Source organism: Leptinotarsa decemlineata, unplaced genomic scaffold (genome assembly GCF_025532065.1).
Source record: "Leptinotarsa decemlineata unplaced genomic scaffold, Ldec_3_MD MMD2_tig00003902_RagTag_RagTag, whole genome shotgun sequence".
Classification (NCBI taxonomy): domain Eukaryota; kingdom Metazoa; phylum Arthropoda; class Insecta; order Coleoptera; family Chrysomelidae; genus Leptinotarsa; species Leptinotarsa decemlineata.
The window spans coordinates 2,033,416-2,058,848 of record NW_027412598.1 but is presented as its reverse complement, the minus strand read 5'-3'; the positions used below and the strand labels follow the sequence as shown (position 1 = coordinate 2,058,848).

The 25,433-nt window shown below is 35.0% G+C and overlaps 1 protein-coding gene and 1 long non-coding RNA gene across 2 annotated transcripts in view; one reads left to right on the top strand and one right to left on the bottom strand.

Moving 5' to 3' along the window:
* Nucleotides 1–9,239: 9,239 nt before the first annotated feature.
* LOC141483711 (uncharacterized) lies at nt 9,240–10,757 on the bottom strand. The gene is made up of 4 exons (XR_012466239.1): nt 10,235–10,757; nt 9,967–10,160; nt 9,698–9,857; nt 9,240–9,497 (listed from the first exon to the last, which is right to left on the bottom strand). It is a non-coding gene; the product is annotated as an uncharacterized lncRNA (long non-coding RNA).
* Nucleotides 10,758–13,482: 2,725 nt separating this feature from the next.
* The window catches only part of LOC111513588 (sodium channel protein Nach), a 126,479-nt gene continuing 114,528 nt past the window's right edge, over nt 13,483–25,433 (top strand). The window contains exons 1-2 of the mRNA XM_074178497.1: nt 13,483–13,565; nt 25,172–25,366. Coding sequence (XP_074034598.1) covers nt 13,483–13,565; nt 25,172–25,366 — 278 coding nt within the window. The remainder of the gene's footprint in view (nt 13,566–25,171; nt 25,367–25,433) is intronic.

Sequence of the window (25,433 nt, the reverse complement as noted above, 5' to 3'; positions counted from 1 at the left end):
TATTTCTTCTTCGATTATCATTATCTAATTTGAACAAATAAGTATAAATTTGACTGAGACCATTCAAGTCAGTTTTTTCATTCATGGATTTTAATTCTTCATTTATGTCTATCATGAATCATCTTTTCAGTTGTCCTGAAGAAGGAAATAAACAATTCCGAAAGCTTGACAAACTAGAAAAGATTCTTCATCATTGACCTTGACTGCAACCTCAAGATACCATCTGATTGATTCATAGATTCAGTCATTATATATATATATATATATATATATATATATATATATATATATATATATATATATATATATATATATAGTATAGTATATATAGTATATACAGGCTGATTCACGGTGGATGGCACATTAGACGTTTCTGGTGAACCAGACAGACAACGGATCACTTTGAAAATTTAATGGAGGGCATATTCGGACATTCTCTAACCAACTAAAATATTTTCGACAATGCGGTGTTGCCGCTTCTATTAGAAAGCAGTAGCAACTTTGATTTTTCGAATGGAACACTCTGTATATAATATTATTTTTGGAATCTCCAACAATTGCCCGACAACTTTTCTTGATATTTTCCTATACCTATCTGTTACCGTTTTCGAAATAAAAATTAATTTCAATTCTAAAAATGCCGATATCTTTTAGTTAAGAAGTATTATGATATCGAAATTTGGTTTGGAGTTAGGTGATACTTGGACACTTCCCACACGTCAGCCTAATCTCCGTTACTTCAATACAGGGTGGTAAAAAAATACAGTTTTTTCGTTTGCATGAAGAAGTTGCTGAAATTTGATTATTTAAATGGAACACCCTATATATTATTGAAAATTCGGAAAGCAGCTGAAATTTGCTTTCTTTCTATGTATATCATACCTATACCTAACTAGTCAAGTTTTGGACTTATGAACATTTATTTGTGAAAATGTCCCTTCAGAATGGTATTTCCATTCGGTATGTGGTAAGCAGGCCATGATTACTATTTGACAGTAGCGTTGTGACATTCTCCTAATAATATCGACATTTTCGTCACTTCAGAAGTTGCAAATACCTTCAAAACGATGGAACAAAACTATTCAAACGAAGTTCTTATGAATTTGTTTATTATTTTTGGACAGTGTGACAAAATTATCAGCAGAACATGTAGAAAGTTCAATGAAATGTATCCGAATCTACCGCCAATGAACCTCAAGAAATTCATACGAATTCAGAACAATTTCAATGCATTTGGATCAACTTTAAAAGCACCAAGAAACTTGCCTCGACCGGTAACTTTCGAAGACAACCAGATTAATGTCTTAGCATATTTTCACGCATTTCCCGAGTCATTGATAAGAAGTGCTGAAGAAGATTTGGGTATAAAATATTCATCGGTTCAAAGAATCTTGCGAAGACATAAAATGCATGATTATAAATTCACCAAAATTCAAGCAATGAAGCCTCAAGATCCTCAACAGAGAGTAGAATTTTGTGAAATGTTGTTGACACGCATTCAAGAAGATCCACTTTTTTTAAATAAAATTATTTGGACTGATGAATCGAAATTTTCGAGACAAGGGATTTTCAATAGAAAAAATCGTCATTATTGGTCCAGTGAAAATCCTCACGTCACAAAAGAAGCCGGATTTCAAGAAAAATTTAGTTTTAATGTCTTCTGCATGTTGATGGACAACAAATTGAGGTACGTGATATACGAGGAGTCATTAACATCCAGAAGCTACCTGAATATTTTGGAGAATACTGTAGACAGTTTCGTAGATAATCTGCCACTCGAAGATTATCGAAACTGTTGGTACCAACTAGACGGAGCTCCTGCACATTGCACAAGAGAAGTGAGCGCAGAACTGGATAGACTATTTGACGATCGGTGGATGAGGCGCTTGGGACCATGGAATTGGCCAGCGAGATCACCCGATCTTAATCCATTAGATTTTTATTTGTGGGGAATGTTTAAAGAAAAAGTTTACAAAATACCCGTGCATTCGAGAGATGAATTGTTAGAAAGGATTGCCCAAACATTTGAAGATTTGGATCCCAATGAAATCAGATCTGCCACCACGAAAGCAGTCAACACCCGCATTTTAAAGTGCTTGGAAGTGAACGGCCAGCGATTCGAACATATTTTGAAATATTCCACATGATTGTTTAACTTTTTTATAATTATTCATATCAATATTTCCAATTTCAAGTTTCTTGGTGCTTTTTTAAAGTTTATCCAAACCTATTGAAATTGTTCTGAATTCGTATAAATTTCTTGAGGTTCATTGGCGGTAGATTCGGATACATTTCATCGAACTTTCTACATGTTCTGCTGATAATTTTGTCACACTGTCCAAAAATAATAAACAAATTCATAAGAACTTCGTTTGAATAGTTTTGTTCCATCGTTTTGAAGGTATTTGCAACTTCTGAAGTGACGAAAATGTCGATATTATTAGGAGAAAGTCACAACGCTACTGTCAAATAGTAATCATGGCCTGCTTACCAAATACCGAATGGAAATACCATTCTGAAGGGACATTTTCACAAATAAATGTTCATAAGTCCGAAACTTGACTAGTTAGGTATAGGTATGATATGCATAGAAAGAAAGCAAATTTCAGCAGCTTTCCGAATTTTCAATAATATACAGGGTGTTTCATTCAAAATAATCAAATTTCAGCAACTTTTCCAAGCAAACGAAAAAACTGTATTTTTTTACCACCCTGTATTGAAGTAACGGAGATTATGCTGACGTGTGGGAAGTGTCCAAGTATCACCTAACTCCAAACCAAATTTCGATATCATAGTACTTCTCAACTAAAAGATATCGGCATTTTTAGAAGTCATGATTTTCGAAGAAAAAAATTGAAATTAATTTTTATTTCGAAAACGGTAACAGATAGGTATAGGGAAATATCAAGAAAAGTTGTCGGGCAATTGTTGGAGATTCCAAAAATAATATTATATACAGAGTGTTCCATTTGAAAAATCAAAGTTGCTACTGCTTTCTAATAGAAGCGGCAACACCGCATTGTCGAAAATATTTTAGTTGGCTAGAGAATGTCCGAATATGCCCTCCATTGAATTTTCAAAGTGATCCGTTGTCTGGTTCACCAGAAACGTCTAATGTGCCATCCACCGTGAATCAGCCTGTATATATACATATATATATATATATATATATATATATATATATATATATATATATATATTATATATATATATATATATATATATATATATATATATATTATATATATATATATATATATATATATATATATATATATATATATATATATATATATATATATATATATATACAAATATGAAAGTTATTGAGTGTCTTGATATAGAAATAGAAGTTATTAATCGGACATAGCACTCAAGAAAGTGGCAAACCATAGACACGTGTTTCGGGCTTTTGGCCCATCATCAGTATGGTGCAGCCAAGTGTAAGGATGGGCAACACTTGGTTACCAAAAGATATAAATACAAATGCACGGAGCCACCAGCAGGAGCCAACCGCCCGAAACACGTGTCTATGGTTTGCCACTTTCTTGAGTGCTATGTCCGATTAATAACTCCTATTTCTATATATATATATATATATATATATATATATATATATATATATATATATATATATATATAAATATATATATATATATATATATATATATATATATATATATATATATATATATATATAAATTGAAACAATTCGTGGACACAACACTCCAAAAAGGGGGGCAAACGGCGGAAACGTGTTTCTGGCTACTGGCCTCATCAGCGCGGTGCAGCCAAGTGTAAAGTTGGGCAACAATTGTTTGCCGAAAGCAGGAAATAACACAAACGTAAACAAGTGTTGCCCATCTTTACACTTGGCTGCACCGCGCTGATGACGCCAATAGCCAGAAACACGTGTCCTCGGTTTGCCCCCTTTTTTGGAGTGTTGTGTCCACGATTTGTTTCATTTTTCATTTATATCATGCATACTCGATAAAATCTTCATTTGTATATATATATATATATATATATATATATATATATATATATATATATATATATATATATATATATATATATATATATATACAGTGTGACCCATTTTTAATGGAAACACCCCCCTAAAATTTGAAGTTGTGAACCGATTTTAATATTTTTTTTTTAAATGTCAAGTACTAAAAGGTCTACCTTGGGACAAAATTTGAAATGCTTATTACAGTTTCAGGGCATACTACGATATTTTTTCTTAGTCGAAAATCGGGATTTTTTATTAGCGATTTTTCTATTGAAAAAATCACTACGCCTCTGGATTCAGAGTGCCTCTAAACAGGTGTGATCAGAATTTCATGGAAAAATGTTCATTATTAACAAAGTTATGACAACTCAAAAATTCGAAAACTCACACAGCTAACAGTTACAAAAACACCCTATATCAACAGATATAGCCATGAGAATATTTTTTTTTATGATTTCAACAATAAAGTGCCGCCAGATGAAAAAAAAAATAAATAGCGTAAATATTTTTAATGTAAATAACGGAATTACATTCAAGTTTTCACGCAAATTAACTAAAACTAAAACCTAATATTTCAATTTAAATCTTAGTTGTCGTGGAAATAATATTACAGTTTGACACTTGTGAAAGATTCAAGTGTACTATTGTCAACAATATTCACCTTACAGTTCTTCGAATTATTTTGTGTCAATGCTGCAAGATTGAGCGTAAGAGAGAAAATTGAAGTTGTACGCCTTTCGGGAGATGACGTTAGAAGGGCTAGAGAGGTTTGTAGAGTATTTAATGAGAGATATCCAAATCGTCCTCGTATTAGCTGGGGTACGGTAAATAAAATAAATAAAATATTCAATGAAACTGGTGCAGTATCAAAAATGACGTTAAAAAGTAATCCTGTACAAAGACGAAACAGGAATGACAGGAATGATCAAATCATTTTAGATTATTTCGGAAATAATCCTAATGCCAGTATAAGGAATGCCATTTTAGATTTGAATATTCCACGAGAAACTATTCGGAGATGTCTCAAAGCGAAGAATATTAAACATTTCAAGCCAAAATTTTGACACACACTTCAAGAAGGCGACGAAGCAAGACGCCTGGAATATTGTTTATGGGCCCAAGGGAAATATTTAAACAATAGAAATTTCCCAAAAAATATTTTATATACCGACGAAGCCACTTTCACTACAAATGGAGTAGTGTCATCACAGAATTGTCGCTATTTGGCAGCGGATAATCCCAAAAAATCAACGTCTGGTGTGGGATATTGAACGAACGAATTATTGGTCCTTTGTTTTTTGAGGAAAACATTAATGCGCAGAGGTTTCTAGTTGCTATCACGCCACTAGTAAGTGCCATGCATGGCCGTTAAAATAAAATTTAAAATTTAAAATTCTTGAAATGTTACTTCTGAATAAGTTTTATATATATTTTTTCTTTAAACCATAAGAATTTTATGTGTGACACTTTTCTACATAATGAAAAGGACTAAATTTGTGTTTCTCAGTGAAACGTTCGATTTTTTACTATAACCTCAAGTTAATGTCTTGATAAAGGGAATAAACATTCTCGAAAGCTCGACCATATAACAAAGAGTATTCTTTAAACAACAGCCCAGCAATTTTGACTGCATCCCCAACATTATTCCGTTTTTCTCTTAGTACTCCACATCACCGCTCAGGCCCTCTTGCGAATCTTCCTCACCCCTCAGCCCCTTGTCACGTTCCAGTCACGTGATTTCAATTAAAAATAGTTTATAGTTATGAGATTCGAACCTGGATCGTCCACGCGGTTACATTGTCCTTAGTCTTTACACCAACGTAATATATTGAAGGTAACTGCGAATGTTGGGTATTTAGAGCGTTAGTTTTGTCGGGACCGAAATTGACACATTCATTATACTCGTCAGCATTTTTTTTTATTTCCGTAGACTGTAATCATCATTATCATATTGAAGATAGAAAAATATACTTAGATTTGGGAAATAATTAATATTTCATGTAAAGATGTGTATGTGTGTGTAAGAGCGAGTGACGTAATCGAGGCAAAGAGAAATGGAGATGGTATCGAGATTTACCGGTTGATGGCGCAAGCAGGTGTTGCCAGTTGTAAAATTTATCGTTGTTTATTGGGCAATGTGGTGTTGCCGGTTTGAAAATGAAGGGTTAGGAATACGACTGTGTACAGGATGTCTCAAAATACGTTATTAAAAGAAAAAAACATAACATTGAAGTGTACAGGGTGCGTCAAAATATACCATTTAAGAAAAAACATGTCAGTTTAACAGAAGTGTAGCATTCCAACATGCCAAAAGGGCACTAAATCTCGTAACTTTGTTAACCAAGTTAGCATCATCAGGAGAAAGAGAAGACCCAAAATTGTCGAGGGGTTACGCGTTGTGGACTCAACGTGAGGGCAATGGGGGAGCGAAGTATTCGACAATAACATTTCAAAATACGTTATTTTGCATAAGTTTCGAAAGAAAACGATGTTCCGTTCGTCGTTGACAAACAAAAATTAGTATTATAATGACATTCAGAGAATATAGACGTAAAGTAGAGGAGTTTGAGAGACGTGTCCAACAAATGAGTAATGATATTCAATTATATGAGGAGAAGAAAATGGTTCTCAAGCAGTTGAATAATTTAGACATTCAAGACAAAGTGTTCCAGCCTCAGAGTGTAGAATATGTCATCAACGATGCTGAAAAACAAATTTTGTACTTCCGACTACAATAATTTCTGTTCAATATGTAAACGTTCCGAATGTGGGTGAAATTTCAAGGAAATATGCGTGAAGGCTAGTGTAAACAATGGAAATCGATTCGTTCGACATCAATCAATGAGGGTCAGTTAGCAGTATTTGCGCAGGCACAATTCCAAAGAATACACCATTCAAATGTGAATTGAAAAAGATATTTCAAGATCTTCGTTATTAAAAAAAAAGTGTTGAATTTGTTCCAGAATACGCAACAAGGCTAGAGAAAAAATTTTGATTAGATTTGTACAACAATTATGAAATTTAATAAAAAAATGAATATTTTTATTGAGTGAATTTTTTGTTTCATTTCAAGTTGGTAAAAATATATAATATAGGTATGCAGAATTATCGCTATAACTTATCGATAAAGCCAGACACGTGGCTCAAAGTGACGAAACAAAGACTCTTTGTTTGATTGCATAATATATCATCACCTATTTTCCTATTCTTACCCAAGGTGACATTGATCACTGTCAATGCTGAATCAGCACCCAGAGATATGCAGTTCTCAAAGCGATGGAACAAAGGCTCTTTGTTTGGTTTTGAAATATGTCATCACTTATTTTCCTATAAATACCTCCTGCGAGGCAAAATGATGAGTTAGTTGTATCAGTGATACTAGTGACAAGTGCAACGATTTTATCTGAAAGTAAGTGTTTTTCATGTTCACTTTATGAATTTTTATTGCAAGATTTTTTATACGTTTTTGACTTTTTCACAAAAGAATTTATTCAAATTTAATTTAATTCAAAGGTCGTGAGAGTTGTTGTTGAATTATCATTAATTTTTCAAAATTTTTCTCAGATTAATATACTTGAGTGTTTTTCTATACATACTTTTTGAGGATTAACGTTTTTTTTCAATTTATTTGTAATACAAAACGGTTCAAAGGTATTTACGTATTCTTCAAGCCAACCCTGGACTACTATTTTTATCCTACATACATCAGAAGATAAGAAATAACAATTACTGATATTTCTCAATCTTTAATAATGAATAAAAGATGAGAACCGGTAATTGCTGATATCCATTTTTCTCGAATACTATCTCTTTCTAGTTGAATAAAAGGCATAGTAAGTTACGAATAACTTTCATTCATATTGTCGTTTATTGAGAGAGTGTTCGTATAATTTTAAACATTAATTGTTTTTTTATTTTTGGTTTCTCGCAGGTGGATTTCCTAAAATTCAAGTTCAGTCGTGGAGAGGAAACCAAATAACAAAATAGCAGATGCACCTGTAGAGACGCCGCAGAGGAAATTGACAGCCAACATCGTGAGAGGCATTTAGAAAATACGCTGTCGTGTTGTTTCATTTGAAATTGTACGAAATCGAGGTTAGTACTGCTCTTTTTTTTCTGTTCAATATATGTATAGAGTTTGTGGTTGTATACTATATTTTTTGTTCGACTCAAAAATTTTTTCATTCATACCCAGCAAACAATTTTGATCGGCCTTATTCCGGCCCAGAATATGCTGGCCAGATCTGGCCTGAACGGCAAAGCACCTATAGCCTATGGCGGGCCAGTGAAAATAGGAGACACCGGCCATCATCAGGGCCAATGCTTGACAACAGTGTCTTTTGAATGACGGGCCTCTGCAGGCAAAACTGTGGAAATCATTGATGGCCCAGTAGAAATACTGCAATGGAATTTACCTACTCAGAGGGTTGGACCACTGTGAATTATACACATTTACTGATTGCCTTTTAATTGAAAAATAATGAATAAAGTAACGATAGTCGTTGCTGACCGATGTTCCACCCTTTTTACTCCCATATACACCTACAACGTAGGCTTAATATGGCAAATACCTGTTAGAAAACAACTACTCCCCTGGCTAATACCACGACGGGTATTGGATAACATCTAACAGATACTTGTGCAATGATCCTCATTGCAGAGGACACAATTGCAAGTGCTTCCTATAACCAACTAGTAGAATCCTGTACCGACCCAGACAGGGGGATCACCTGCAGACCGGTTTCAAGGTTTTTGCCTATCATCAGTGCAAGTCCGGGTCGGTACAGGATTCTACTAGTTGGTTACAGGAAGCACTTGCAATTGTGTCCTCTGTAATGAGGAACACTGCACAAGTATTTGTTAGATGTAATCCAATACCCGTCGTGGTATTAGCCAGGGGAGTAGTTGTTTTCTAACAGGTATGTGCCATATTAAGCCTACGTCGTAGGTGTATATGGGAGTAAAAAGGGTGAAACATCGGTCGGCAACGACTATCGTTACTAAACGATCTCCCAAAAACTCTCGAGCTATATGCTCAAATTCTGAGATAATGAATAAAGTTTTATATATTTTGAGTGAAAAAAAAGTTCAAATTTACCTTGAGCAATTGAACCAAAATGAAATTCATAGAAAAATATCACAAAAAACTGGAGAAAGTTCCAAAGTTTATACATATATACTTTAATAAAATACACATACCTAACATGTATAAGAAACAACATTAAAACAATTCTTTGGTTTAAATAAAGTAAAAAATATCACAAATATTAAATGAAATAAAAGAAACAACATAAAAACAATTCTTTGGTATGAAGGAACAAATATTGAAATGTTCAATGCGTATCATCTCCCCCTTCCTCTGCCGGCTTTGTCCTTCTGTTTCTCCACCCTTGACGGTCAGAAGCAGTTCTTAGCCAGAGTTTTATTACACTGGCAATTTCGGTTTCTGTGGCATTTCTGCAAAACGGATTTTTCCGAAGACAAACTGAAAAAAAACTGGGGTCAAGTGCGAGTGTAACGGGCACATAAATGGTATTTTCAAGAACATATTTTTTTTATTACTATGCCAGTTAGCGAGTGATTTTAACATTTAAGTTAGTAAGTGAGTGATTACTTTAAGGGTCTGAGATACAGAACCATAAAAATATCCTGTAATGAATACACTCATTTCTGATTGCAACTCACCTAATATCATTCTTAGAACATTCCTTAAGCTCTTAAATTCTTTTTTTCCCCTTCCAGTCCAGTTATATTGAAGAGATAACTCATGGGAGACTAGTTTGGCCATTATTCTCCTTGTTGAATCTCCAATGTCTTTGCCTCCAATACTTAACAAAGATGCGGACTGAAAGAAACTTTCATGAACCTCAAGTTTTTAAATAATAATATATACATGTGTATATATATATTTATTCATAAAATGTAGTAAAAGGTTATTGAATCAAAATACATACCATATTTCGAAAAAAATCCTCATCTTCCAATTTTCTATCAAATTCTTCCAATTCACACTCCTGATTTATTGGTAAATTCAAATTTTCAGGAGTTTCCACTGCTTCACAAATGGCATTTCGCTGTACTATTTGTAACAAAAATTTAACGTCATGTGCTAGTAAATCAATCTTCCTAATTGCAGAATCCAGCTTTGCTGAAAAAAAAATTATATGGTTCACATGTCTAGGATCAAACTCAATTTAAAAATAAACATGCTAAACTAGTTACCTTCCGTGTTCTTGCAGTTACAGCATGAACTTTGTAAAGCTGGAAGTTTTCGGCTATTGTCTGATTTATTTCTAATAGTGTTGATGGGGTGGGCTCATATGAGTCTGATTGTACCCTAGACTCCCTAGAGGTAGATGTGAGTATATCAGAACCTCGGCTTCTGTACTGTGTTGTGACTGTTTCGTCAATTCCATTCAAGGCTACAGATTTTTCCTAATAAGTTTATACTTATAACTTCTGCAATAATTCTTGAACATTGTCGTTATTTTCAGCACAAGATTTTGGCGATATATACTTAACCTCAAAAACTAATGAAGGTTGTTTCTTGTAACTGACGCTACAATTGATTATAGAAATAAATACTATTACCTCAATTCATCAGGAGAAGTTGTCATCATTCTTCTTCACTAAACTAACCCACACTCGTTTAATCGCAGTTAATAAATCACAAAAATACATCAATGAGTCCTTGAATCACAATCACAGAATCATTCGATCTTTGAAGTGCGCATGTCACATGAACATCAGATTTGAATTTGATTGTTCTCTGTCATAAATGAAATAGCGGGAACTTTAAACGACAAGACAGCTGCATGCAAGTTGAAAATGTGTGATTTAGTTTTTCGCTCACGATTTTACACACAAACCTAACCTGAGCAAACTATCCTAGCTTGCGATTTGAAAATCTGTGACTTATTAGCCTAACCTGACCTGACCTGACTAACCTTACCTAGGCAGAATAACCACTGAGTTGAAAAAATCTGTTCATGCGACATACGCACGTCATAAGGATAGAATTCCTATATATATATATATATATATATATATATATATATATATATATATATATATTTATATAGGAATTCTATATGTGTCTATCCGCCAGTTCGTATCACGGTAGATTCACGCTTCGTATGACAGTTCTCGATTATAGCATAACTTGTTTTCAATTGGCTGTTGAACAAGAGGTTTTATTCGTAAAAGGTTTTGGTCTGTTCTGGAAAATTTTGTTCAATAACACTTGAAACGGGCCTTCATTTTTATGATGTCGGTCGAAAGACACAATTTTGATAGTATTGGCCCATTGCTGGCTGGATTGTAGGTATCCGATTACAATATGCCATACATTGGGCCGACATTTTGCCTATGTAGCTTTGCCGTTGCCAGCGTATTGCCGACCGATCATGCATTGGGCCAGAAGACGGCCAGAGATTCATTGTTTGCTGGGTAGGTATGATCCGCATAAAGAAGTGTTTTCAATATTTTTTCTTCATTTAGTACGTGCAGAATATGTGTTTTAAATTCGTTGTTTTGAATGACAGTTAATTTCTTCAATTATAACTGTAGCTCGCTCATTTTTCACAATCGTTCCATGGAAAACATTACCCCCACTCTTGAATTTTATTTTTCTTTGGTGTATGTTTGTATTGAAGATTGCATTTATTTGAGAACACTACATCAACCTGTGCAGTATAACTTCAATGTCATCTCAACAGCTACATCAAAATCGTCTTAGCAACCTTTTCCACAATGAGTTTCAAATCACAGCAGCTTTCAGAACCATCTCAACAGTTTCCACAGAACGAGATTCAATTCTCTGCAGCTTCCAGAACCTACTCATCACATCAAAAATTCCATTTGTGAACAAAATATCGGTGAGTCATGTCAATAAATAAAATTCAAATGATTGATTTTCCAAAAACCAAGTCGGTAATTGATAATTACCTTTTAGGCATTAGAGATAATTATTCAGGATATATTGCCAAACAAGCTATACAATTTATTAATAAACATATAAGGAAATGCGTTTTAGCTATGAAAAAAATTAAATTTTCGGTTGGAGAAAAAAAGAAAATAATTACAAAAATTGGGGAAATGAAACGCTTCAAAGTGATTATCAAAATGATGAATAATAAACATACAGACTCGGGTTTGAAGCGACGAAGCTTCAGGATAAAGTGGCAAACTGTTAACAATGTTTTCATTCGTAGAGTTACAACGGGGGTAATCATCAATTTAACTCATAAAGTTCCTAAAAAGTTTTTAGGCGATGCTTTTTCATTATTCAAACGTGAGATTTCCAAAATTTTAAAACAAATGTTATGTCTCAAATTTAATTTTACATTTTCAGGGGATTTTATTAAGAAATCGAATGATGGGGAAATTGTTGATCGTAAATATTTCACTACACCAAATAAGGTTATCGATTCAGGTACGGACTTGACTGCTTGGTACAATGAAAAGGCTGTGGATGTTATATTGAATAAATTAGGCGAATTTGAAGAACAATTGTCGGGGTGGGCTTTGAGTAAAATTCTTTTTTTGGAAGTAGCAATTAATAAATATGTGATTGGTAACGGTTTTTCTTTCATTCCACTGCCACAAGAAATCGCAAGGAAGAAGGCATGCATTAATGTACAAAACGATGACGAAATGTGCTTCTTTTGGATTATTATTAGCACCTTTCATCCTGTAGCAATACATTCTAATAGAGTGTCAAAATATCCACACTTTTCTTCAGTTTTGAATACTACAGGGCTGAATACTCCAATGGACTTACATCAAATTACCAAATTTGAAATTCTCAATGATATTTCTGTAAATGTTTACACTTTGGAATTGAATCAAGTAAAGGAAAAATCATTTTTTTAGTAGTACCTGCCAGACTCACGACAACATAATGAGACAGACATGTTAATTTGTTATTAATTCAAAACAAATATTTTCCAAAATTGAACGATTATGAGGATCCACCTATTAATGACGATGACGAGACTGAAATTAAATTCCATTATTGTTGGATCAAAGACATGTCCCGGTTATTAAGTAGACAATTGAACAGATAGGGAAAAAATTCTTTTGTGATAGATGCCTCAATTATTTTTCAAGTCAGCAAAAATTAAATGATCATACTGTTTTGTGCGAAAAAGTGAATGATTGTGAAATTTCCTTTCCTACATACGATTATGTGGAATTTCGAAATTATGTTTATAAACAAAAATGTCCGACTATGATTTTTGCTGATTTCGAGTCACTGTTGGAAAAATGTAACGAAAACATATCTAACAAAACTACAAAATACCAGAAACATATACCTTTCAGTGCAGGCTACTACTTCAAGTGATCTTATGACGACAGTAGCTCACATTTCAAAACCTATTCGGGGTGAGGACTGTATGAAATGGTTTGCCGATGAGTTGTCTGATACTGCAAAGTTTGTTGAATCCAAAATTAAGAATATTGAGCCGATGACAGTGCCTTTAGATAATATTGGTGCTGCAACGACTTGTCATATTTGCGAAAAACCGTTCGCCCCCAAAGATGTTATCGTGTACGATCACGATCTCTATACGGGGGCGGTCCGCGGTTTTGCGCACCAAGCCCCTTGTAATGTCAACTTTCGAAAATTATTCGTGGTACCCATTACTTTTCATAATCTTTCAGGATACGACAGTCACTTCATTATCAGAGATATCGCAAAAAAAAGCTTTGTGAGCATACTTTCCTCAAATAAAGAAAAATACATTTCCTTTACACAGAAGGATGCTGAAACTAAAATCAAATTTCGATTTATAGATTCTTTTCGATTCATAGGAACATCGTTGGATGAATTAGTATCCACATTAGATCAAAATGATTTGGAAATTAAAAAAAAAGAATTTAGTCATTTAGATGATGAGAAATTCGCTCCTCTCACCAGGAAGGGAGTATTTCCATATGATTATATAGATAGCATGGGAAAATTGAACATCACCGAGTTACCATCACGAAAAGAATTCTATAATGAATTAAATGATGAATACATAACAGAAGAGAAATATGCTTACGCACAAAATGTTTGGGAATCATTTAAAATTACAAATTCGGGATCGTATGCGGACCTATATTTGAAAACAGATATTTTATTATTGGCAGACGTTTTTGAAAATTTTCGTCAAAAAAGCATGGCAACTTATGGGTTGGACCCCGCATGGTATTATACTATGCCTGGGTACAGTGGGATGCCATGTTGAAGTATACGAAGTGTAAATTACAAATTTTAAAAGACATTGACATGATTATGTTTGTAGAAAAGAGGATAAGGTGCGGAATATCGGTTTGTTCGAATAGATATTCTGAAGCAAATAATAAATATATGTAAGCATACAATCCCGAAAAACCTCCAAAATATCTTTTATATTTAGACGTTAATAATTTATATCGGTGGGCAATATCAGAATTTTTACCTTACGACGGTTTTCAGTGGGTGGAAAATTTTGACAAACATGTAACTGAAATTCCTGACAATTCTTCAGAAGGGTACATATTGGAAGTTGATTTGGAATACCCTGAGAGATTACATGATTCACATAAAGATTTTCCGTTTTGTCCAGAGCATCAAGCACCAACAAATTCCAAACAAAAATAATAATGGGTACCCTGTATAACAAAGGCAAATATATTTTGCATTATCGCAACTTGGAACAAGCATTAAAAAACGGTTTGATTCTAACCAAAATTCATCGGGTTGTGAAATTCAAACAATCTGTATGGCTGCGTCCCTACATCGAGTTGAATACTCGTTTAAGGGCTGCAGCCACCAGTTCTTTTGGCAAAAAACTATATAAACCAATGGTTAATGCTATTTTTGGAAAAACGATGGAAAACATTCGGTTACACAGGGTGGTCAAACTGGTGAATTCCTGGAACGGTCGTTATGGCGCCAAAAATTTAATTGCGAGCCCTCGATTTCAGAGTCGAACCGTTTTAGATACAGACTTGGTGGCTATTGAATTGAAAAAGACTGAACTTGTTTTCAATAAACCTCTGTACATCGGAATGGCAATTTTAGATATTTCAAAAACATGCATGTTTGATTTCCATTACGATTTCATGGTGATCACTCTAGGTATAGAAAATTGCAAGTTAATGTATAAAGATACAGATAGCTTCATCTACGAAATAACGTGTGAAGATCACGCACTTTGCAGGGTTACGTTCCAAAATGTACACCTACAAAGTGCAGGGTGGAAAAGTTATCAAAAAATCAAAGGGAATTCGATATAATATAGTCAAAAATAAAATTGATTTCGAAGATTATATTGATTGTCTCAGAAATTTTAAAGAAAAAATATGTGAGCAGTTCACTATTCGATCATACGCTCATAACGTGAAAATAGGCTTAAGTCCACACGACGATAAACGAAAATTAATCCCCAAATCATCCGAAACTTTACCTTGGGGGCACTATAGCTTGAAATGAGGTTATCATTCGGATTTTATTTCTATTGATGCGATTCATTGATAAATTTTGTCCTTGTTTGAATATGACTGATAGGTGTGTGTTACTCTGAGAATTTTCAACAGCGGTAGGAGACCACCAACTTTTCAAGAATTGACTGCAAACAAAAATATGTTTGAGTATTTCAGTTTTTGTATACTATTTATTATTGTACATATACACGTTGATATAATTTGAATGAAATATATTGAAATTTTATATACTTATTTATTTTTGTACACACACGTTGATAAAATTTGAATAAAATATATATTGAAATTTTGGTGTTTTATTCCATCAAATAACTTTTTGAAGCTGATTTTTTTTTCGTTTTATACATTAAATGAAACAAATGTTACAACATTTTCTCATTTATTACATAAATCATACACTATTTTTTGTTTATAATAAAATAAATATTCACGTAAAGCATTAGCATACAGACTATCTAGAGCTGAGGCTTGAAAAAAACCTTCTATGATTTCTTTCAAAGTTAAATTAGTTTCATTCTCACGTAACCATGATTTAATTATATTGAAAACACCTCGATAATAATCACAAAATCCAAAGCATCCAGCATAGCGATACGGTCAGAGAGCACACCAAGTTGAGTATTCAGCATCTCGTTTACATCTCGTTGAAATAGCTCCATGTTCGTGGTGTCCTTGGAAATGGAAACTTGTTTGGTATTACTTTCGATGTACTGTGTGACGTAGGATGTCAATGAGAGTCGCCCATTCATAACTTGTTAAATTGATGGAACGAATGGAGAACTGCTGCTTCAAAATTATGCATGGGCTGGAGTCTCTGCATGGACTTAGGCCACATCGAATTTCATAAGATGACATGGGGAATGCCATCAACAGCAATTGATGTTGGTTTCGAGCAGCCATTTCGCATTGCTCCAACGCTCTGTCTATTGCATTTAGAGTTCCATTGTGATCTTCATCATTACTGTCGAACATTACTTCAACTTTACTACCGTAACCACTATCGAGAGACATTTTCAAACTGAATATTCATCTGTGTTTGCATGCGCTCTCATAGCTTCAGATCACGTGGTCCATTTCAGATATTGTGCACACAAATATTTTTTCACAAAAGGCCCTCCCAATACATTGTCAGTGTGCTTGTTTTCAATAAGATTCTATACAAAATCGACATTTTCGATCCAACTGTTGTGTTTGTTATGCAAACCCAGCCATTTTACGTACATTTTTTCATCTTCCTTCCTCAAGATAACGAGATATATATCAGGATTTGCAGTTTTTTGTAATTCTTCTCCATAAAAAGCACCCCTAATAGGTGCACCCTGCATATCTTCTAGCATGAAGGTGGCGGGGTTGGTAATATCGACTTTGATGTTTTCAAAAACGTGTTTCGCCTTACTGATTCGTACAACATCACCGACTTTGAATTTTCTCGGTCCAGCTATTTTCAGATGGGTGTACGTTGATTTGAGAATTTGTTTTTCGTTAGTTTTGGTGATTTTCGAAGGTTGTATGCCCGTCTTCGAGTGTCGCGTATCATTGTAGGATTTTGTGATTTCAGGCAAGACATTCAACCATTTATAGGTGCCATTCAGACTGGAATATTTGGAAAGTCTTTCTTTTAATGTTCTAATGATACGTTCAGCCATAGAAGCCTTAGTGATAATATACGTATTGTAGTGATTTATTCCATGTTTTTTCATCAAAGTTTGATTGTTGTGAAATTCTTCACCTTGATCGGTTTGTTAATTTTTTGGACAACGTTTCGTATGTGTCAAGATATCTGCAAACGTTTTCGTAATTTCTCCTCCGGTTTTTTATTTCAGTGGTCGCGTCCACACAAATTTCGAAAAACAATCTATGACGACTAGAATCAGTTTGAAATTTCGATTTTGGTGAGCGAACGATCTCATCTCAGCCAAGTCCATCTGCCATAAGTCATCTATTCCTTTGATAACTGTACGGCGTCGAGGATAATTTTTTCTAATTGGTGTATGTAGTTCGTTGACAAGTTGAATCTTGTCTTTGGAAGTCATGACGACTGATGGTGAAGATGTGTGAACCCCGCTCTTTTATTATGGTTATGCTTGAACTTCATTTTGTATCTTTTTGATTATCTTGATAGTAGATTGTACCTTCGAATTTATTTCGGTAATTTGTTTGGAAATGTCACCTTGAAATCTGGTTAGTTTTTCATTTACTTGGATCACTTCTTTTTCGTGTTTCTTAGCTAGTTGATATATAAATGAAGCAAGTTCATTATCGGTTCCATCCACATACTTATTATAAGCAACATCGTAATCAGTGGTGGGGCTCTTCACATGACACAATTTCACATCACCACAATTAATATTACCATTTGAGGTATAATGCAACAAACATCCTCCAGAGGGCGTTGGCAATTTTCGCTTTCTGTTGATGTCGCTACGTCCAAACTTATCGATAATCATTTTGAAAATGATAATGTATTGGGGAACGTAGTGTATCTTATAGAATTATTTTTGCCTCTTTGAGTTCATTCAAATGGCAATGATTTCATTGTTGTGTGTATTTCCTATTTCCTGCATCTCGAGAGGCTAGCAATAATTTGGGACGTTCGCATAGCTAGTTGGGATCGTCCCAATAAATGTATTCAATGGGTTTCGAATTGAATGTCATTGCTAGAGGTGACGTTTTGGGTAGACATGATGTCATCGCAGTAGCAGTAGTAAGAGGTGTTTTAGGTTGAAAAAACCCAGTACCAGTTTTACGACGATTTCCTGCTGTAGGAAACAACGGTTTGATTATGTTGGTGTACTTGTATCTCTGTGTGCCGTTTAGATGCCCAGCCGATTTCTTGTGATAGCTCGATAAATTCAAAATCTTTTTGTATACATTCAAATCCTCACTGTTATAATTTTCAGGCATGTCGAGAAATAATAGTTCATATATACCGGGTGTTCCTTTCCAGTGATACCCAGCCAATTTTATATATCCGCTACGCTTGTCAAAATCGATTTCCTTTTGGCTTAGGAACCATTTTGAAGATACCTCATCATATATGGGACCGTATACTTTGTCGATTTCCTTGTCATTTCCCCAATGTTTTTTAATGTACGGTTGAGACATTATCGGATATTGATCGATATATTCTTCTAAAACTTGTTCATTTATGCCTGACGCAACGTTGTCGTCTTGGTCGTCTTCTGCATACCCACTAAAGACGTTTTCATCATTATCGTCATCCTCATCTGTACCTGCAACATGTACGAGGGATTGGAATGGAGTCGTTTTAGGCTCTTCCACTGTCTCTGGTTTGATTTCGGTTTTTGCCTCAGTTTTCAATGGGGTAGTAGCTGACTGTGTTGCTGTTTTATTCGCTATTTTCCTTAATGGAATAGACAGAGGTTTGAAAAATCTTTGCAATGACTCATCTTCTTCGGATTTGCCCAATTTCAGAGCCAAATATTTTTTTCGAATGATGCGTGCAATTTCGTTGATCTTATTCTTTCGAATTACATCAACTTCTTTGCTCAACGGTTTCATCATGGTGAATGATACTACATCACACACTGTGTATACTTATATATTTGTCGAATCTTCGACGATAACGTCCACCATTCTTATCAAAATCTTTCATTATTACAACGGTTCCATATCGATGTTGCCAACATTCGGCACACATTCTCTTGAATTCATGGAAAAACATGTCGGGAGAGACGTGTTCATCGAATACATGTTTCAAATTCATTTCATCCTGTTTGAAAAGTACAATCATATTGCAATTGTCTCTTATCAATTGTTTGGGGATTTTTGAATATGTCTGACAAAGATAGGCGGCGTCAATGTTCTTATGCCTACATACAGAATAATATTCACGAATTTTCTATTGGCCATCACATGCGACATAATCGAAAATGAATATGGAATTTGATTTGGCTTCGTGAGGGCTTATGATATCCTCATTTTCCCTGAACGGATAATATCCCAACCACTTGACTTTACTGAAAATTTCTTGAACAACTTGATATTTAGGTTGATACAATGATTTTGAATATACGTAGATATTTTCAAATTTGGCGTCATTCGGGTGGAATAGCAATGTTAAGATAGCGTTTCTCTTTCCACAACCACTCGACCCACAAATTATTGTACGAAACGAATTGGGTAATAATATACCATGCTTTCCAACAACACTACTATTATTGGCTTCATTCAGAAAGTCTAAATTTTCAATAGGTAATGTCTTGTCTTGTTGAACGACTTTCATGATGTGATGCTGGATAATGAGTGCGCTACGGTTATAAATAAAAACATCACAGTCATCACCCAATCATTCTCAATGTTGACTTACTCCGGTGCAGGTGTCGTCAATTCGATTATCAATAAGCTCCTGTTCGAATTACATCTACCTGGTTATCAGTTTTACGGACCAGGCACCAAATTGAAAAAGAGATTGGAACGCGGTGACACCGGTGTGGATCCTTTGGACGAATATTGTAAAGATCACGATATCGCGTACTCTCAAAGCGACTCATCAGAAGACCGTCATAAAGCAGATCAAGTGTTGGAAAATAGAGCTTGGGAACGCGTTGAATCGAAAGACGCTAGATTTGGTGAAAAAGCTGCAGCTTGGCTCGTAACTACAACAATGAAAGCGAAACGTAAGCCCGGCATGGGGTTGTCCTTTAGACGTAATATGCTTCAAAAAATTACTAAAAATTGGAAGCCACATCCTAGCAATATTAAGAAATCTAGTGCTTCGGCTTTGCGAGCTGCTAAAATGGCATTGAGTCAAGCCCGAGGACGTAAAAACATACGGATACCTAGGATAATACCATTCGAAGCAAAATCTGAAGGAATCCTTCCCATCATACCTATATTCGCTGCCCTTTCAGCTTTAGGTCCGTTGGCAGGTGGAGCAGGCGCTATTGCAAAATCCGTAATAGATGCTAAAAATGCCAAAAAGAAACTTGAAGAAGATCAACGTCACAATGAAGCTATGGAACATTTAGGTTCCGGTTTGTACCTACGCAAAACACTTCGAGGATTTGGTCTGTTCCTAAAGGAACAACAGTAACGCAAAGGGCGTAACAATGATCAGTATCAAAATTTCGACCAGAGTAATTGCGGACATCTGTGCCTACAGTTTCTGCTCCATAATGTCTGCAACAATGGTTGGAGATAAATCTTTGCGAGATTTAACCGATGCTGAATTGAAAACTTTGTCGATCAACTATTTGATTGAGAATGCTAAACCTTGGGAATTATTGGATGTTTGGCATAGATTACCAAACGACTACCAACATCGATTTGCTTTGCAGATTCGTTTAACATGTTTCATCCATTACCGACATGAGGTACCACCACCTACATCAGCTGCATCATCGCTACAAAAAGCAATGTATTATGGTCCTGTGAGTTCGCAAATAGAATGTTATTATTGTAGAAATAAAGGATTTTTATGTAAAATGTTGTTGTTTGTTGTTGTTGATTCAATCATTATTTAAGGAGATACTGACATTATATCATTCTTCAACGCTCTCCATCGATTTCAATCCACCTATTCGATTAGTTCTGATTCTGAATATACTTTGGCTTTGCTCAGTTTTCATTCGTACAACAGTATACCCAACATTGAAGAAGGTACGAAATTCTACTACTATGAAAACGCTGACAAAACTAAACAGAAAAGCATCGATATACCTGTTGGATCTTACGAAATTGGTGACGTTGAAGAATTAATAAACAAATACATCACGCCTAAAATGTTCAAGGAAAACACTGAGGATTTTTTCTATCTAAAACCGAATAATAATACGCTGAACAGTGAAATATTCTGTCTGAAGCACTCGATTGATTTCCGACCTGCAAATAGCTTAGCTCGCATACTCGGGTTTTCATCTACTCTTCTCAAACCAAACGAACATTACGAATCCGATCTACCTGTGGATATCATTAAAGTACGCACCATATACATATATAGCAACATTACGTTTGGAGCCTTCTACAACGACACACCGACTCATACGATATACGAATTTGCTGTTGGTGTTGATCCTGGGTATGCAATTGACGAAACACATAATCACCCCATTCACCTACCTATTGCACATAGAGACGAAATAAACAATATTACGCTGCGAGTGCTCGACCAACATTCTAGGCTCATTGATTTCCGAAACGAAGAAATAATAATTCGTTTGGAATTGAAGCGGAAGTATGGTGCTGAATATCTATAAAAATAATTCATCTCCGTACCCCAAGTCAGTCTTCACCAAGACCTTCACTAGTCGACAACTATGGACAACGGAAAATAAATTGTTTCTGGAATCTCTTGGTTATCATGTTGTCCAATCAAGTGTTCAACATTTTCCGAAAACCGCAAATCGATGAGTCCATACAAAAGGTAGAGTGGCGGATCTACTATCCATATGTCAAATCTTTTCGCAACAACGATGTTATTGAAATCAACATCAATCAATCTGATGCCTACGATGCTTTGTACGATAGTCTGCTGTTCATTAGTGGAAAAATTGAGAAGACCAAAGGGGACGGTGAGGTGTCATTCGTAAACAATGCTGGTGCTTTCATGTTTCAATCTGCTAGTTATGAGCAGAGTGGTAAGGAATTGGAAGCAGTTCGTGAACTTGGAATTGTTAGTACTGATAGAGGCTTTCTCATCTACACCGACGAGCCTATTGCAATAATTGTGCACGACACTGTCATAGAACACTCCAACTCAGCGAAATTATTAAAAAATTGAACTGAACATGTGATTTTGCTTCAGTATCATTCGAAAAGTCAACATGAGAATAGCTGTTGTAGATATTCAAGGCTTAACCGTCGAGCAAAAATTCTATTCTAAAGAAATAGCCATTAGGATTGGAATTCAGTGTAGTAACTTTTTACTGCTGCCAAACACACCATTTTCCAGTTTGAGTAAAGAAGATCGTCGTACCGCCTGTTACTTGGAGCGAAACATTCACGGATCAAGGTATTCCTCTGGCTTTGTGGAATATAATCAATTGGATGCCATCCTCACGGAAAATCTACAAGGTGTCAATGTCATTTATGTGCGAGGACATCAAAAACATGACTTTCTAACTGAAAAATTTCACGAGTTGAATATACCGACACGCGTTGTGAATTTGGAGGGCTATGACAATACAACATGGATGGTTCCCACATTCGACAACAACGAAGGTGTCTCACCCTGTATGCATCACATTCGCAAGCGAACCAACTACAATTGCAGTATCCGAACCGTAGATATTTTATACAAATGGCTTTGTGATATATTACCAAAATAAAAATGTATAATAAATTTCTAAATAATTTCTACTTTTTCATCTAACCTCACCGCCTTATGATACTCTCAATAAAAATAGAACACGTATGCAAAACGATCGAAAGCGCACGAAAAACGATCGAAAGCGCACGAAAAACAACCGTAAACGCACGAAAAACGGTCGAAAACGCACGAAAAACGATCGTAAACGCACGAAAAACGATCGAAAACGTACGGAAAACAACGTATTTTGAAATGTCATTGTCGAATACTTCGCTCCCCCATTGCCCTCACGTTGAGTCCACAACGCGTAACCCCTCAACACTTTTGGGTGTCCTCTTTCTCCTGATGATACTAACTTGGTTAACAAAGATACGAGAATTAGTGCCCTTTTGGCATGTTGGAATGCTACACTTCTGTTAAACTGACATGTTTTTTCTTAAATGGTATATTTTGAGGCACCCTGTACACTTCCATGTTATGTTTTTTCTCTTAATGACGTATTTTGAGACATCCTGTACACATTCGTATTCCTAACCCTTCATTTTCAAACCGGCAACACCACATTGTCCAATAAACAACGATAAATTTTACAACTGGCAACAACTACTTGCGCCAGCAACCGGTAAATCTCGATACCATCTCCATCTCTTTTAGCTTCAATTACGTCACACGCGTCTCTCGCTCTTACACACACATACACATCTTTACATGAAATATTAATTATTTCCCAAATCTAAGTATGTTTTCCTATCTTCAATATGATAATGATGATTACAATCTACGGAAATAAAAAAAAAATGCTGTCGAGTATAATGAATGAGTCAATGTCGGTCCCGACAAAACTAACGCTGTAAATACCCAACATTCGCAGTTACCTTCAATATCTTACGTTGGTGTAGAGGCTAAGGACAATGTCTACCGCGCGGACGATCAAGGTTTGAATCTCATAACTATAAACTTTTTTTAATTAAAAGCACGTGACTGGAACGTGACAAGGGGGCTGAGGGGTGAGGAAGAGTCGCAAGGGGGCCTGAGCGGTGATGTGGAGTACTAAGGAGGCCGAGGACGGAGTACTAAGGGAGCTGATAGGTAAGGTGAAGTACCAAGGGGGCCGATAGGTTAGCTGGAGTACCAAGGGGGCCGAGGGGCGGAGTTCCACGCTTAAATCGCTACGATACTCGTTCCATCCTGCGTCGATTTCGATGACGTTTCCCCCACACCCAAGTGGTCCAGAATCGGTGTTGTTCATCTACTAATGTGTTTTAATGCAATAAGAATATTAATGAAACGATTAGAAAACATTCCACTGAATTTAAAAACAATGCATTTTTTGGAGCAATATATAATATTATGTAGCTTCTAAAAAACAATCCTTTATTTGAAAAATGAGTTTGTTCAGTGCTTTAATGTCTACAAATGAAACGAAAATTGATTTTTTTCAATTTCTCCAGTTACAATAATCTCTAGAAGGAAAGAAGGAGAAACTCAGGCTGCAATTATAAAATTTATTAAGGTTTTTAATGTTAACCTTCAATTTTTGAAAACTTATTAATCAATGAAAACATGATTGAGAAAAAAATTTCAATGAAAAAGTTTCATTCTATTACCCACCAAATTACTGAGATTTTTAATCTCTGAACATTGGTATTTTTTGAGTAAAAATATTTTTTTTGTTGAAGTGACCGAATCGCCTATGCGAACCGAATCACCCAACTTTACCGTTTTTCAACCACTCAATTGAAAGTATCAATTTTAGTGGTACAGTTTCCGGAGATGAAAATTGTCTTGCGAAACTTTCTGTTCATCGAGGATATTTTTCCAAATTTTGAATATCTGCAATAATTTGGGGATATTCGTAAAACACTAACCCCTCTTTTTTTCTTTAATTCAATTGTTCATAACTTTCAATTGTTTGTTAGCGCAACTAGACTATAATCGTAAATTACTTTGTGTGAAATTACGAATGGAATGACACCTCGATCATAATTTTTGATGGAGGTGAACTGAAATTGTGTGGACCAGACTAATTATCTTCTCACAGAGTAACGGCTTTGTTTTGCCACCTTGTTCCGTAACAGTGAGGGGGTTAGACATTTATTTTATTTTTGAATATATTTTTTCACGTTATGAATATGTCTTATAGATAATAGGTGAGATAAATTCGTGGTTTCGCATATATTATTTCAATGGTCTATTTATAAATTTTTGCACTTTTCTCAATCACTACAAATGCAATACACGTCTCGGCGAGCGATTCACCAACCAACCAAGTTAGCGACAGAGATTCCATTTTTACCGTCCATTACATTTATAATCTTCTACATATATTCTTAAAAAGATTTATTTAAAATTTGGATTCTGGTTGAACCACTTGGTGTCTGATATATCTTATTTTCTATTTGTGTCTCCATCAGGATTTTTTGGACCATTTGCTGCATTTTGAGTTGGATAGCAACAGGCCTTCTGATCTACTCATCTTGGCAAGATTTTCAAAATAATGCAATCAGTTTCGTGGTGGAAACAAGTTATTTGAACTGGAACACGAACTTCCCCTCGGTAGTTGTTTGTGAAAATGACAATCAAGAAAAAATTGCTGAAATTACAGATAAGTAAATATGTCATTTACTATAGATTGATTTTAAATGAGAGTATATGTTGAAAAAAATTCAGAGACTA